The 16,559-nt window shown below is 39.2% G+C and overlaps 1 protein-coding gene across 1 annotated transcript in view; it reads right to left on the reverse strand.

Annotated features, from left to right (window-relative positions):
* Positions 1–16,559, reverse strand: part of snrka (SNF related kinase a) — a 79,936-nt gene that overhangs the window by 62,505 nt on the left and 872 nt on the right. Inside the window, exon 2 of the mRNA XM_041793042.1 lies at positions 14,773–15,486. Within this exon, the coding sequence (XP_041648976.1) occupies positions 14,773–15,361 (589 nt within the window). The 5' untranslated portion in view covers positions 15,362–15,486. The remainder of the gene's footprint in view (positions 1–14,772; positions 15,487–16,559) is intronic.

The following is a 16,559-nucleotide window of genomic DNA, read 5'->3' on the forward strand; positions in this document are numbered from 1 at the left end:
AAATTCTCCCAGAGTTTAGAATTTTAAGGATGCAGCGGCGTTTCATCTGCCAACATCATTATATGATGCTATGTGCTCCTTTCTGTTGTATCACACTGTCTGATTTGTATACTCAGCAAAGATAAGGATGTAAAATGATTTAAACCTCAGCCATCTCTGCTACAGAAAACTATGAAGTAGAGATTGATTGATTACTATGAAGTAATCAATCAATCTCTGGCGATACAAGTCCTCTGGGACTACATCGCTGAAGTATGTGAACAAAGTTCACCCGTCCTGTCCTTCTTCATCCCAATCTCAGTCTGAAACAACAAGAACAGGAGAATGAGGAAACATAAACACAGCCTCTTTCCTCCTCTACTTCCCTCTCCCTAACAACTCAAACTTACTTTGGCTCAGAGTTAACACACCTCCATTCACACATCTGTATTATTTCTTATCCACTATCATCCGGACATCCTCCTCTAAAATTCCCTTGTCATTCACACCAGCTCTCTCACTTCTTCAGCTCCAGTGTTAAACTCAGAACTCAACCTTTAGCCATCACTACTTTTTTTCCTGCACTCATCTTTGTGAAATGTGTTGGAGACGACCGTGTCCCAATCTTCTTATCCTCCTGTTCCAAAATCCCCTTCCCTAAAAGACACACATTCATTTCCTCCTCCTCCTCTCTGTATTACAGAGGCACCATGATGCTTTAATTAGTGACTGTGGGATTTGCCACTTGGCATCGTTTCCTCTGCTACTCTGCATTCAGGCGTTTTGCTCTGATTAAGCTAGGAAGCAGCTTGAAATGACAGCAACCACGGTACCAATAACAGGGGAATGCATAGAATGAACTGGATCACATCAGGACTGAAATACTATTAATAGGACAAGGATTTAAAGGGGAGTTTTTATTAGTTTTACTACTACATTAGCAATGTCAGAGCAGTTGATATGGTGCAATAATCTTGAAAATACAGAGTCAATTCAAAGGTTGCTGTTTTCTTCAGAAGACTATTTACTCTTGCTCTGTTCCTATCAGCAGGATTTATTCATTTGGCCAAAACTGCATCTACTGAAGGATTCTAAAACTTAAGGGATTGTAGAGGTTAGAGACTTGAATTTTTAACATTGGTATAGTAATTTTAGATTTCCTGTGACTTCTGTCTCATCTGACAGTAGCTTGTTTTTTTCATTAGTTGGTTTGATGTCCTGTTGGCTCCTTCAGTATAGGTCTTTTTTACATGCTTCATGAACTACTGAGCGGAAGTTTGAATGTTGTTCCATACTGAGCTTCAGTTGAAGTCAGTACATTCTCTGTCTAGACCTGTAGTGTTTTCATTCTTTATTTCAGTATCAGCTCTAACTGTTTAACGCAGTGTTACTCTACCCTGCTCAACCAAAGAGCCAAATTGTTGAAAAATACATTTGCAAGAGCCAAAATCTAAGGAAAAGTGGCAAAAACAGCTTGAAGAAACAATAACAATAAGTTAAAGGTGGCAAAAAGGAGCAAAAATGGGTGAAAAGGGGCAAAAATGAGGAGAAAACGTGGAAAAGGGGTCAGAAAGTACCAAAACGGGTGAGCAGTGACAGAAAGGTGTTACAGGTGGCAAAAAATGGTCCAAAATTGGCAAAAAAAAGTAGCAAAAAATGAGTAAAAAATGACTGACATAGACAAAAAGCAGTCAAGAGTGGCAAAAATGGGTAAAAAAAATTGGAAACAAGTGGTATTTTATGGCAAAAGTTAGCTCATGTGTGCAAAAAATGTTGTAAAAGTGGCAGAAAAGTGGCAAAAATGGGTACAAATTTAGGAAAAAAGTGGTATTTAATGGCAAAAGGTAGCTTTAATGGGTGAAAAGTGGCAAAAAATTGTGAAAATGGGCAAAAAATGTTCCCTTTTTTAAGGTTTTCTGGGAGAATAATATTTAAAGTTAAGACACAAAAGAGCCACAAATCATCACAAAAGAGCCATTTGTTGAGTATCACTGGTTTAGCGTCTCACCCAAGGTGTAACCAGCATAAAAGCATATGAGTACTTTGAGTACATTCAAGTTAACAAACATGAAAGTCAATTAGCATGCCACAGCCAGCCAAGCCTATCCAGTGGCCTGTGATCAGACACAGTAATGGGCTTTACTGCACACAGCTGCAGCACCTCTCATTTGTCATGGATCACCGAAATAAATAATTACACCTAATCAGCCATGTTTCCCTGGATACTTGCTGTCATCTCTCTACAGAGGAGTACTACAGTGAAACAAATAAATCTGCAGCTCTTCTTTAATAAGGACAACAGTACTCTCCTCATGACCTCTCTGTGACTGCTCTCTTCTAAAAAGATGACAAGGTCTCTCTTACCTGTGGACTGAGAAAGAACAAAAACTGTTTAAAACTTAACCCAGAGAATCTTTGCTTGCAGTAATCACTGCAGGACGCACAGAGGACAACATTTAGGCTAACCAGAAACAGAGTTTTTAGGTATGTTGTAGTAATTCAGTTTTAAAAAGCACTCATAAGGAAACAAAGTCACTGATGTCTATCAGTCTGGAAAGGGTCACAAAGCCATTAAAAGGCTTTGAGACTCCAGCAAACTATAGAGAGAGCCATTACCCACAAACGGAGAAAACTCTGAAAAGCGGTGAACCTTCTCAGTAGTGGCTGAACACATCATCTCATCTAGGAGTTCACATAAGAACCCAGAACAACATCTAAAGACCTGCAGGCCACAATCGACCCAGGTAAGGTCAGTTTTTATCGTTTCCAACAGTAAGAAAGAGACTGGGCAAAAAGAGCATCCATGGGAGAGTTTCAAGGCCAAAACCACTGTTGACCAAAAGGAACACAAAGGCTCGTCTTGCATTTGACAAAAAAGATCCTGAAGGATGATGTCCGGCCATCAGCTTAATAAACAAAAAACAGGTTTGGGAGTGGCCTGGTCCAAGTCTGACTGAGATACTGTGCTCATGTATTCATGCTTGAAAAATCTCAAATGTTACTGAATCAAAATAATTCTGCAAAGAAGAGTGGGCCAAAATTCCTCCAAAAAGATGTGAAAGACTCATCGCCAGTTACTGCAAATGCTTGTTTGCAGCTGTTGCTGCCAAGGGGAGCACGACTAGTTATTAGGTTCAGGGGGAAATTCCTTCCGTACCTAGGCTAGGTAGATTCAGATGGCCTTTAAATGAAATCATCTCTTAAAACTGCATTCTTATATTGAAATATGTTTGATGATCCAAAACATTTAAGTGTGACATTTCTGCAAAATTATGAAATCAGGAAGGGGGCAAACGTTTGCGCTTGGTACCCAACACTGTCATGTGAACTGCCAGTGGAAAAAGATGCTGACAACAAATGAGAAGACCTTTGCTCTGACTGATTCACCGTTTGGCTGGTTCACCGAGTGTTGGTCAGATCCAGAACAGTGTTGGCTGTTTCATCAAAGATGTGAACTTGTGAAAAAGTCAGCCAGAGAGTGTCTGAGTGCGAGTATTAATAGCAGATGTGTCACATCCAGAACAGAGCAGACATCTGCCAGCTAAACCTGGACTGCTGTTAGGGAAGCAGAAGGAAACAGAGAAGATGACAGGAGACGGGGCGAGCCAAGGGGAGGTGACTGAGTCCAAATGAAGACGTCTCAAACTGAGGCTGAAAACAGATACACTGCGGTATGGCAGCCTGCTCTGTGTGACATACTGCACACCTGTTCTGCCTCCAGCTGATCACACACTGACCATACTATCAACTACAACTCCAGGTAGTGGAGGAAACACAGCTTGGATTCATAGTGCATCACTGTTTTAGTGTCTTTTTCAACAGTGACAGTGGGAAATCATTACACAATCATAGCATGGGACTTTGGAGCTTATCTGTCAGACATAGGAAAAGGCATTTAGAAATCGAAGCACTGCAGTATTGCAGTATTCTTGTTTTAAACGATTTTTCAAATGATTGCTCAATGGCTGGATTGATTTATTCATGGCACTAGCTGTAATGAACACAAATGGCCAAATGAAGTCCTTCAACAGAGTTTCTACCAGTGGCCATCTAATGTGTTTTCAGTCCATCTCCCACCCATCCCACATTTTCTTATTTGTTGAGGGGAAATCATGTAATTTTCACACTCTACTACAGTTCATCTGTACGCATGGATCCTAAAAAAGCACAAGTCCATTGATCATTCCCCGTGACCAGACAACCCAAAACCTGGAGTGTGCGCATGGCTGTTCTCTGCAGTGTGGCAGCTATATTAAATTTAGTCTCAGTCTTTGGATTAAAATGTTCCTTAAATTTACTCATATGGTCATTTTCATTATTGAAGGCTTTACTCTAGTTAAACCTGTCAGAAATGTACAAATATTCAGTTTGTCAATAAAAAGCCCTTAGTCAAGCATTTATTGTTGTTCAATTAATTTGATAAGACAAATTGTAAATTAATAAAAACATAAAACTACAGACTATAGAAGGAGTTGGACAAACCCAGTGTGAAGTCAGCCGTCCGCCTATAATAGGCGGACTCAAATGACTCTTGAAGCCAATCTGCAGTGGCTTCCATATTGAAATCGCGGGCTCAACCAAACTTTGGATCAACCTAACAGCCCGCCTGCTGAGCTCAACTTCCTGTCAGCTAGCTAGCTAGCATTCTGGTTGACAGAAACGTAGCTTATGCCTGTCAAGCTACCTGTCAATCAAATGAGATGCACCAATCACCCACTTCAGTCAGTTTTAGGCAACACTTGTCTGTACTTCAGCATGTATGTCTTCTACTAGCATGTGAGTATAAAGCTATGCCATACCAGAGTATTGTAGGTGTTATAAAAGTAATGTAAAATGATACATATTGATGGTTAATGGATTGAGGACCAGATTGTATGGGGAGAAAGAGAACATACCTGACAGCACTGGGCACCTGCAACCAGTACAACCCAACATATGAACACTGTACACGAGACACCAGCTCAGCCACCGTCAGCAGTTTTTGGCACTCACTACTCACTTTGATTCCCCATTCAGGAGATCCTCTGAATTCTAAACATCCTTGTTAAGACAACTATTGAAAGGGTTTGGCGATAGGTGATGTAACAGTTGGCCTTTGACAGGCTTCGCCTCTATGAAGATGAAAAGAAGTTAACTGATAATTATGCACCAGGGTGCAAAGTGAAGATCAGACAGCACATCTGGCCTTCTTCATTAATTATCAAAGTCCAGCCAGTGTGTCAGGTTCAAAATGAACAAAATCTATTAAAAGATTATGTACAATCCTCAAAGCTTTTATTCATGACCCAGGCAATTACAGACGTCAAACTAAATAGGGCTCCAGGGTGTGGCCTAATATCTGTCAGGAGCAAATAAACATTTTCACAGTCACAGCAGAGCACAAACTGTTCAGCAGGTTAACGTCAATGCACTTAGAAAATAAGAGACGCTACAAGGTAGGGCTGGGTATTGCTAAGAACCTCACGATTCAATTCGATTTCGATCCTTTTGGTTGCGATTCAATTCAATATCGATTCAATGTTGATTTAAATGCTTTCATGTTGATTCAGTAAGAAGTAGAAATACACAAATGACCTGTTGACAATTTTTTAATAATTATTTTCATGCCCATGTGAACATATGTGGTAGGTCACCTCACATATTTTAGCAATAAAACATCTGAAAATAAAAATTTGCACAATAATAACTTATTTGTGCATAAGGAGTACAAAAGTAAAAAACATGCCAGTTCTGTATAAACACTGAAAAAGTAAAGTGCATGTAAACTTTAATATTGCTTTCCTCTTGGAAATTGTAATAAACCTCACATAACATGGTTATGGTTGGTTGTTGTTTGGTCGAGTGCGGCCTCCGTCCACACAACGTGAATCACACGCACAGTGGCCAGGAGGTGAATTGACTCAGAGGATTTGCTGAATCGATATTAAACTGAGGGGGGAAATATTGCTATGCATCGATTAATCGATATTTTTACCCACCCCTACTACAAGGAGCAGTTCTGGCACTTGTTTTTGGTTAACTGTGATTCTCATGGGCAATGAGTTACTGTAAAATCCAATGTGCAAGACACACTTTCAAGGGCTAGTATTTGATGTAGAAGTTAGCTGCATTCTACATAGGGCTGGAGAATTAATCACAAATTACATTAGGGCTGAAACAATTCCTCCAATTATTTGGGTGATTTGAATCAATGAATCCCTCGAGGTAAATTATCTGCCTCGAGGCTTTGCTTAAATCAGTCATGTATCCATATACACCCATGCTGTAGCCTAGACATCACGCGCTGTGTTTTGCAAGGTGTGCTGTGTTTCACAAACAGCTATTTGGGTGGCACAATGTACTTGTTTTCACTGTTACTATAACATAACATACAAGAAATAAAGTGTTAGCACCAAACATTTCCTGGGAGAGTATCCCTAAAATCCAAATATGGCAAAATCTAATGTAATTATTTAACTGCCTCTCCTTGTAACTTTAAGAAACATAAAGTGTCATCAGAACTTAATTGCACTTTGTAGAATATTTATTTTCTTTAGAGGACCTGTAAATACCAATTTTTTATATAGAAGTAGTACATTTAAGAGACCCAGCTTCTTTTCTCATTTGTCTAGCACTACTTCTCTTGAAAAAGCCAAAGTGACTGATTAAAAAAATGCAATATTTCTTATTAAAGTACTCGATTAATCTGCAGCCCTAAATTAGATTAAATCGCAATATGGCCTGCTACAATTTTCAAATTGCAGAAGTTGTAATTTACTTGAAATGTGTCAAAATACCAGTTTAATAAATCTTTTTTTTGCAGTGGTAGGGATTTTATGCACATTATGCAAACATTCAAGTGTCACTGTTTTGTAATGGTTTACAAAAATCCTCCCTTTTGTGTTTTATGTATGTTTTTCTTAATCAAAATGAGTGACATAAAAATGCTAATGCCCTTTAACAAAGCAAATGACATCACATTTGCAATATGAACAAAAATAGTTAACTCATTCTGTCTAAAACTGATGAAGCCTAGTGTTACTTCATGAAAGGCATGCCCAGGCTGTGATCAGCTGGCAGCCAGCCTCACCTCCTCCACCCCAGCCGCCTCCTTTATAGCTTAAAGTTTGTTGCATCCCCATATTCAGATTCAAGCTACTATGGATTAATTGCCTCAGGAAAGTTTTCAATGCACATGGTCTTATTTTGGGAATTCTTTATTGCTTGAATTTGTAGAAAAACACATAAGATTAACCCAAGAATAATCGCATATTACATCGCAATCACAATATTTGGGGGAAAACTCGCAATTAGATTATTTTTGCAAATTGTTTAGCCCTAATTCTACATATTGATTCACCTGATAAATCAGTGACACATAAGCTTTCATGATCACAAGTCCATTGCATGCAACCTGATAATATCAAAAATTTACACCTATTAGTTGTGTTTTGCAAGCCAGACGTCTCTGCATGCAAATCTGCGGGGAAAAAAAATGACAAACCAGGATGGAGATGCCACTTTTTTACAGCTTTTCTCCCTCATTTGGTCATAAGCCTGACTTTAAAGAAACCGGATGTATACTAGTAAGTTCGTTTGCAGTTTAAGACAACTAGCGCTGTTGATCCATACCAGACTGCATCTTATGTACCAGTGCAGCTTCCAGTTCTTTGGTAAATTTCCTTAATAGTCATGTAAGCCAAAGTTACGCCAAAAGCCAACATTTTTCACTATCACATTTTTTAATGTGAACAAATCCTAGCATATCCGTCTCTACATTTTTATGTTTCTCAGTTCAACATATCTCACATCTGTTTTTGCCTCATCTTGATGTTCCTACAAATGTTCTCTTGACCATAATGGAAGTTTCATTTATAAGAAAAAGGATTTTAAAACAGAGAGCAGACATGCACAGCGAGGCTCCATCCAGCCGCTTAACGTCGACGGTCCTGATGAACCTGTTCATCTACGTTCCATTTACAAGCTGTAAATCAGTCAGTTTGAGATACAGAGTTATGCAACAGTGTGTGGCTAGAAAACTGCTGTTATAGACTGTGGATAATAGTGTAGGTCTTTACATGCACAACTTTCCATCAGACTTTATAAAGTACCTCAGGCTTGGAGCAAAATTCAGCTCAGATGAATAAGAAGGACAGAGGTGCTGAGTGTAAGTTTGATGCATTCACAAATCTAACCAACAGGAAATGTGGCTCCTTTGACTTTGAATCAGTAATTGTTTGCACAGTTAAACTCCAATCAAAAACTTTCATTAACAAGAAAAGCACATCTCTGACTTTTGCATCACACAGTCTCTATTATCAGCAGTGGTTGTATGAATGAAGCGTCAGCTCTGGATGACACCAGGGGTTTACTTTCAACACAGTGCTGCTACACAGCACTCATTCAAACATAAAGTGAGGCAGCAAAAAGACTCGATTCTTGAGCTGAAACATCCCTCTAAGCCACTGGTTCCCAACATGGGTCTCCCTACAGGGGACCGCAGAGATTCAGGGGTGGGACTCTGTCTGATATAAGGTTGTTATATATAGATTTAGGAATAGTTCACAGAATGGTAAAAGAATTGGTGTACGGTTCTCTTTTGCCTGGATTTAAACACTCAAAACAATTACAATTGGTCTTCATTTTGGACAGAAATTCATCCCTTTTTTGTTTAGGTCCTGGGGGCTCATCTCAGGAAAAAGGTTAGGAGCCATAACTTTAAGCAGCTGTAAAACTGTTGTAAAAAAAGATGCACATCGCTGTGGCACTGTGCTAAACAGCAAAGTCAATTAACTCTAGCACATAGCCAGAGAGATGGACAGAGATGATCTGCAAAGGGATCACACTAACTCAATGTTGCTTTTAGAGACATCGAACTTGGAGGGGAAACCACGCTGGTTTACCTTAATGCTGACTGTACTGGTTAAAAACCCACCACTAAAATTTGCCTTACTGTGTAAATAATGAAAGTCATGCATACAATGTGTGCTGCTACAACTGCACCCTTCTCGGTGGCATGCATTTAACCAAAGGCTGATGTAGAACTTATTTCCTCAATGGTAAATCTCAGTGACTCACAGACATTATTGTAGGGAAATAATAACTGAAATAGTTTACATTCTTGTAAACTTAAAGATTCCATTTTAAAGCTAAAAAGTTTTTAGCTTTTTAGTAAAAACAAAACCTCTTAAAACACAACCATACTACTGACACTGACATCTTACTTTCAGGCTCAACATACCATGCTGACATATTAATCTAGTTCAGCAGATGGACGCTTTGGCCTAGTCCAAACAATAGCATGGATTAACTATTATTCTCATCCACAGGCAGGAGGTAACAGTAACCGGGACTGCAATTCAAAGCCCCTCTGACTGCTCTCTAGAGACACGGCTCTGATGCACTCTTGTTGCAGACACCATGGTTAGCCCAATAGTTCTGCATGGCTACTCATACAAAGGCAAGACCTGGGGATTCAAGGGCTTTCAATCAGCTGAAGGGTGCCAATTGCACACATGTTGAACCTCTAAACACAAGCTTTGACCTCTTTCCACTATCACTGGTACACCATGATTTGATATCAGCCTCTTTAATAACACCCACTGATAGCACATTTTATACTACCTCCACTGTCATTTATATGAAAAATATCAGGTAAGGACAAGTAAAGAAATGTAGTTTCCCACCGTGCCATACAGATGAAATATCTACAAAAATATCTTAAACTCCACACCTGTTGTATAGTAGATTAAGACAGCTACATTCCCCAAGTGTTCCCTTCAAAGACTGGATATCCAATTTCTAAGGCCTGGGATGTAGAAGGACAAACAATGAGCCCTTTCCCCTCATTAGAGTCAATATCACAGAAACAAACACAAGGCTAACAGCTTTGACCACATCATCACACACACCAAAATAAGCTATGGACATTTTAATCCCTTACAGAATGGTATCAAAGTGCACAGAACAAAAACAAACATTTCAGACCCCATGTGTGCAGGGTTTGTGTGCTATATGTAAACACAAGTAAAAGCAAAAAGAGGTGGTAGCATATGGCTACCTTAAATAGGTTAACCAAAAAGAGGCAAACAGATATAAATATAATATAAAATAAAAAGTACATAATACTGAAAATTATCTCAAGCTTTTGGGGGGACAAGTAATACTATAATTCACATGGGTATAAAAATGGCATGTTATTTAAAGTTTGTTTACGCTGAAGGAAAACTGGACTGCAAAAACAAACTATGTAGGTGCACATGTAAACACATATGCCCTTTATGGTGAATAAAATTTGGTGTGCTTTCCTGATCTGCTGTGTACGCCAGAAAATCAGCTAAGTAGTGTGTTCATAGTTTAAAAAATGCACTTACATTTAGATTAAAAACAACTTGGACAAAACTAAAAACAGCCTTGTTACATGCACCTCTGCAGCATCCCTCTGAGTTTAACTGGACAGTGAGTCTCACGTCATCTGCTCCAGCGTTATTTGTTAGCAAGTCTGGCAAACATTAGCTATTTTCCTCAACATTTGCTATGTTACTTATTTTCTGTGTAGGTTAACTCTGCAAGTTCACAGAACAGCAGGGTAGCCTGCAGCTAATGTGTGACTCTTGGCTCTTTAATGCTGTTTCAGCAGAGAATTTCAACATAACCCCTTTGTCACCTAAAACAAATACTTACTTCATTGTTATTGTTTTTAGAGGAGGTCAAAGTCTAAAAAATATGTTTAAATCATGTTGCTCAGTGGGTCATATCATTTCACAGGGACCACCAGCATAATTTTAATAAACAAACTAATAAATAAAAAACTTAATTGCATCTGTATTCTAAATACAGCTGTCTATAGCAAGGACCTTATGTATAAAGATGTGCTAAACGCTGTTCAGGTGTTTAAAACTAGTTAAGAATCACTCTCAAAAATGCAAACACGATTGCACCTGCTGTACGCAAGTTCATACACAGTCGAATTTTGATTAGGGGGAGTTTACACTGCACTAATATTTATGGTGTTGCATCAGCTGGCATAGTTCCAACCTAGACCTTACACCTAGATCAACAGTCCTCTGTTATACACGGTTCCTATGGTGACTGACTTGAACGTTGGATGACTTGGAAGAGGAGGACTGGTATCGGAAAGTGTTCTCTCTGATTGAAGACATCCATCAAAACAATATGATGACTTTGATACTTACTCCTGCTTTAGTTTTCTGTAAGTGGAGATAATTACAATAACATATCTCATGCTTTTATCTGCAGATCAAGGGTGTGTGCTTTAGTTATAACTTGATCAGTATTTTTTAGCATAATTTGCACCCATGTTCTAGTCGTGTGAGGACTGACAACAGCTAACAGAAGATCTTTCAATTATTAGTCTTTAAGAGACAATTAGACACAAATGCAGCCATGTAACATAAGCTGCATTCAGAAAACTGTGTTTCACTGATTGGTCTATGAAGTTAAAAACAGAATATTTGTAAGAATATTTTGGTCAGTGTGGACATTACACTGCACTAGGGCTGGGAAATTAATTGAAAATTAGATTAAATCACAATATGGCCTGCCACATTTTTTTAAATTGCAGAAGGTGCAATATTTCGGAAATTTTGAGATGTTAAGCATGACATATACAATCATTGAAGTGCCATTTTTAGAAGAGTCTATAAAAAAAATCCTCCCTTCATTTTTGTACTTTTTTTCTCATTAAATACAAGAATGACAAAAAAAACTCAATGCAACAATTCATATCCAATTTGCAACACTAGTCAAAATCATCAGAATTAGATATTTTTAGATTGTTCAGCCCTTGTTTTTGAATAAAAGAGAGTTACGGTACCGCATATCAAATTGCAATATTGGAGAAAAAAAATGAAATTAGATTATTTTCCAAAATCATCCAGCCCTACACTCCACCAGTAAAGATGAACCTCTTTACTGTCTGAATATCACAGCCCAATGCTTTGGTTATTTGTAAGTTCAATCTCACACTGCCTGTGTTTTAATTGACCCTTATTTTCGAGATAGAAGTAGTGCTAATCCAGCTGTTCCTACAAGTGGCTATCACTACTATCAGTTAACTATTGTTTACATTGGATTAAAAAAAGTATTGTAGCAACACAGCAGCAGCAATTAACCAGAGCTACAGTGGCTACTGGTGACAGGCACCTGTGTTACTGTTGAGACAGAGCTTTCGGTCAGTATTTTGGGCCAGAAATGCTAAAAAATCTTTAGAATTAGTCCAGCAGACTAATATTTCAGGTGCTGAAACAAAGGGATTTGACTAGGGATGCAGGATAATTATTGGTACCTATAAATTATCTACCGATATTGCATATATTTTACATATTTTTATTAGCCCAATTATAAAAATTAACTGATGAAATCCACCGATAATAAAGGCGTTTTTTTTTCTTTCTTTCTCAGGAGACTACACATTCTTAAACGGTAGGTGGCACCGTGGCACTGACCTGCTGTCAAGCACCAGAGAAGAAGAGGAAGCAGCCTCAGTGCTAAGAGGCTAACAAAGGTAAGCAACACAGCAGTACTGGCGGAGTTATTCAGTATTTTTGGGGAAGATAACACGACAGTGTTTACAAAACATGCCCCGCAAAGATCCCTAAGAGTGGAAAACTGTCCTAGAGTTTATAACAGGGCTTATAACGGATCTTATAAGTCACTTACAAATCTTCAACCCAAAAATGTTAAAATGAAGCGGCAGTAGCCGCTGACCTTAGGACCAGGCCAAAGGCTAATACCAGGCAGAGGGCTGATTCTGACGGCTTTGGAAACTGCAGAAATTTCCCCAGAGCGAAAAGGTGCAACGTTAAAAATCAGTCTGACAGGCTCCTGATCCACCGCTGCTTTCAAAGACTTATCCCTGCCTGCTCTGTTTGACATGGTTTCATTCAGTCTGATGGATGTTAGGAACTGAAGTTTAGCCACAGACCACGGTGTAAGTGGCATTTTTACCCATTTATGATATGACTATTGTCAGTGCATACTTTTAATCTTTATGTAAAACATCAGCTCTCTGTACTTCTGACTTATGCAGCAAAATCAAACAAAAAAACAGACCCCCAAACATCTCCATTTGTAATGCATGACAGCCTTGAACTGGTTATCGGCCATCAGGAGTAGGAAATTATCGGTCATCGCTAACAGTTAAAAAAAAATACTTGTCGCGCATCTATAGATTTGACCATTTAGCTTGCTAATTATGCACATCCCTACTTTACACCAGAACTCAAGGTAGAACCTCTGTACAGCTGGTGCCACAGGCTGCAGATAATCAGATAAAAATGTAATTTCTATTAAGTTATTTCCAATGTCTCTCAACAATGCTTCAGGTTCAGAGTAGCAGAAAAAAATTTAGAGCATTTAGAATAAAAAAGCTTGTTTTAGTCCCTTCAACAAGTTTCTTTTTGTAAATAACAGGAAGCATAGCTCAAAAGAAGTAGGACACGGTTATTGTCCTGTGCAACAATGTACAAGACAGAGCCTGAAGAAAGAGCTGAGGTTTCTTTTTGTCCACATTGGCTGCAAAAGGCAACACTAGTCAAAGTTCTCCACCGTGGCTTTATAAGCTATATTTTTATATTTAACTATAGAAAATACTTGTCTTTCTTTGTGCATCTGTCAGTAATCTGGTCACTGTTAAACAAAAAGTATAGTGTGTCAAATCTAAATAATGCTGAGAACACAATCATGATTATAACTGTGCTATACTGCTCAGCTGCTCACATGTTCTGCAGTGTGCCTTCTTAACTATCGAAAGAACAAACACCATATCAAAGGTCTCAAGAGTGATCTATGTGGGTTGGAGTGTACCATTTCACTGAGAAAGTGACCGCAGTTTCCTCAGTACATCTGCCACACCTCTGAAGTTTGTGAGAACTGTTACTGAAAAAAAGAGGAAGCAGATTATATCAAGTCAACTGTCTGTGAAAGTTTTTTACTACTCGAATACACATAGTCCTCTTCAAACTACCCACCAGCAGCATGAATACTAGCTCAACTGGCACTTGTCTACATCCAGCTCAGGTGTGTGGCTTGGTCCTGTGTTTTTCCCTCACTAAAACTACCTGATGTGAAAGATATCATATCAGTCATGGAAGGACACACAATCTGTCTGTCTGCACTCTGTCAGCCCTCATAGAAAATCAATGAGCCAGTTAATTTAGTGCAATGGGACACCCACAGACATCAGCACTAGTAGTGCTGACCTTGTAGCACATGGCCTGTGGCAGCCTACAAAATGATCAGTGTCAAATGCCTTAAACAGGGCGCTACAACTGGAACACACTGAGATTTCGTACAAGTCCTACCACGCACATTGTGTTGCACAGAGCCCTGGCATATAAATGATGACTGTTCTGCTTAGGGGCTTTCCAAACACAAAACAGGCCATAGTGAACATGTGTTCAGGCTCCATAAGCACACTAGTGGGCAAGGTGTTACAGCAAGGTGAGACAAAAATGTGTGAAACAGGTGCTAGCCACTTTGCCAGCCTCATTACTCTACTCTGCTGTCGCCGAATTTCATGTGACTATAAAAGAGATGTTTTGATTCATGACACAGAGAAGTGCCTTTAAGGTGATGAAGAATGGAAACAGTGTTAAGATAATCAATGGATTATACAGAGATCTGGCAAAATCAGGCTTATGTGAAAGCACCAGACTCTAAACAATGATGTGAATCATCTAGCCCACATCCTGTCTGATGGTGCATCACTGTAAATGTCTAGCATTTTCCAATTAACAGCGTGACTCATTCCATTACTTCAGCATCATTACTTGGTTTAAATTCTTTGCATACCTACGGCTGGAGCATCATACTCATCACCCAGCAGTATTTCCGGTGCCGAGTATGCCAGAGATCCACAACTGGTCGTCAGCTTTTTCCCAGGCTGAAACTTGTTACTGAAGCCAAAGTCGGTGAGCTTGACCAGTCCTTGTTTCTCAAAGAAAACCACATTCTCCGGCTTAAGGTCCCTGTGCACCACATGCAGCCGATGGCAGTAGGATATAGCATGGACAATCTGGGCAAAATATTTCTTCGCCAGCTCTTCATTCAGACCCTCCTCATGTTTCATGATGTAGTCAAACATGTCCCCCCCATCGCCAAGCTCCAAGATGAGGTAGAGCTTTGTCTGAGTGTCTATGACTTCATACAAGCGCACTATGTTGGGGTGCTGGACCAGCTTCATGCAGCGGACTTCCTGGAATAGGTGGCCTGTGGCCACAGTGTCCAGTTTAGTCTTGTCAATCACTTTTACTGCCACTTTCTCCCCAGTGAAGACGTGGCGTGCCAGCTTGACGACAGCAAAGTGGCCACGGCCCAGCGTCTTGTCCAGATCATACAGGCCGGCAATCTTGCCATCATAGCCCCGCTTGAAGCCTGCCATTGCTGGAGAAGGCGATGGGGACAGGGGGGCCCCCCCTGCAGGCAGGGGTGGGTTGGCTGAGTCGTGAGGGTCCAGCTTAGCTTAATTCATCGAAGGCTGAGGGAGAAACCCATGGCTCCAGCTTCCTAAATGATACAAGATACACACAATTAGAGCAGTTCTAATAAACACTGATTATAGTTCAAGGGCAAAGTTGATGTCAAAGGGGAGAAGTTATAATGATCTAGGGCTGGGCAATATGGTCTATATAGAATACCTGATATTTTTAGATGTATAGGGATAAACAATCTATATGTTGATATTTTTCTGTAAAGAACAAATTCACAATACCATAATTTCAAACTAAAATACAATCCTGGTAAAATCTAATGATGCTGCAGCCTGTTTGATAATACATTAATGAAAATTCAGGCCCTTGACACCGAGTGTCCAAATAAGCTACCTTTTGCCATTAAATACCACTTGTTTCCCTTTACCCCCAAATTTTGCCTCTTCTCTTTGCCAATTTTTTTTTTCAAATTTTTGCCATTTTTCAACATTTTTACCACTTTAAGCTTCCTTTTGCCATTACGTACCACTCATTTCCTATTTGTTGCCCATTTTTGCCACTCTTGACTGCTTTTTGTCCATTTTTATTACGTTTCACTCATTATTTTGCCACTTTTGGACCATCTTTGGCACCTGTAACTTGTTTTTTTTTTTTGTCACTTCTCACTCATTTTTGCTACTTTCTGACCATTTTCCCACTTTTTCTCCCCATTTTCACCCCTTTTCCACCCATTTAAGCTGCATTTTCATCATTTATGCCTCCTTTAGCTTATTTTCATTGCTACTTCAAGACGTTTTTGCCACTTTTCACCACTTAGATTGTGGCTCTTGCAATGGTATTTTTCAACAAATTGGCTCTTTGGTTGAGCAGGGTTGAGTAACACTGATTTAGACTAAACAATTTGTCTGTCTATGATTCTTACTGTAAATTTTAAAGGAGCATTAGGCCTTGCATCCCCATTTCTTCTTAACATTTTTTGTCAAATTCACATCAACAAAGACTATATTATTACACGGTAACATTAAATCCAATATCTCATTTGATTATCTATAGATATAGTATAAAACACGATGTCCTAACTAGCCCCAAAACGAATAGGATTGTAATGTTTTACATGCTCACATCATTGTCATATCCGTCGTTCCTGCC

The sequence above is a fragment of the Cheilinus undulatus genome, linkage group 8 (genome assembly GCF_018320785.1).
Source record: "Cheilinus undulatus linkage group 8, ASM1832078v1, whole genome shotgun sequence".
NCBI lineage: Eukaryota > Metazoa > Chordata > Actinopteri > Labriformes > Labridae > Cheilinus > Cheilinus undulatus.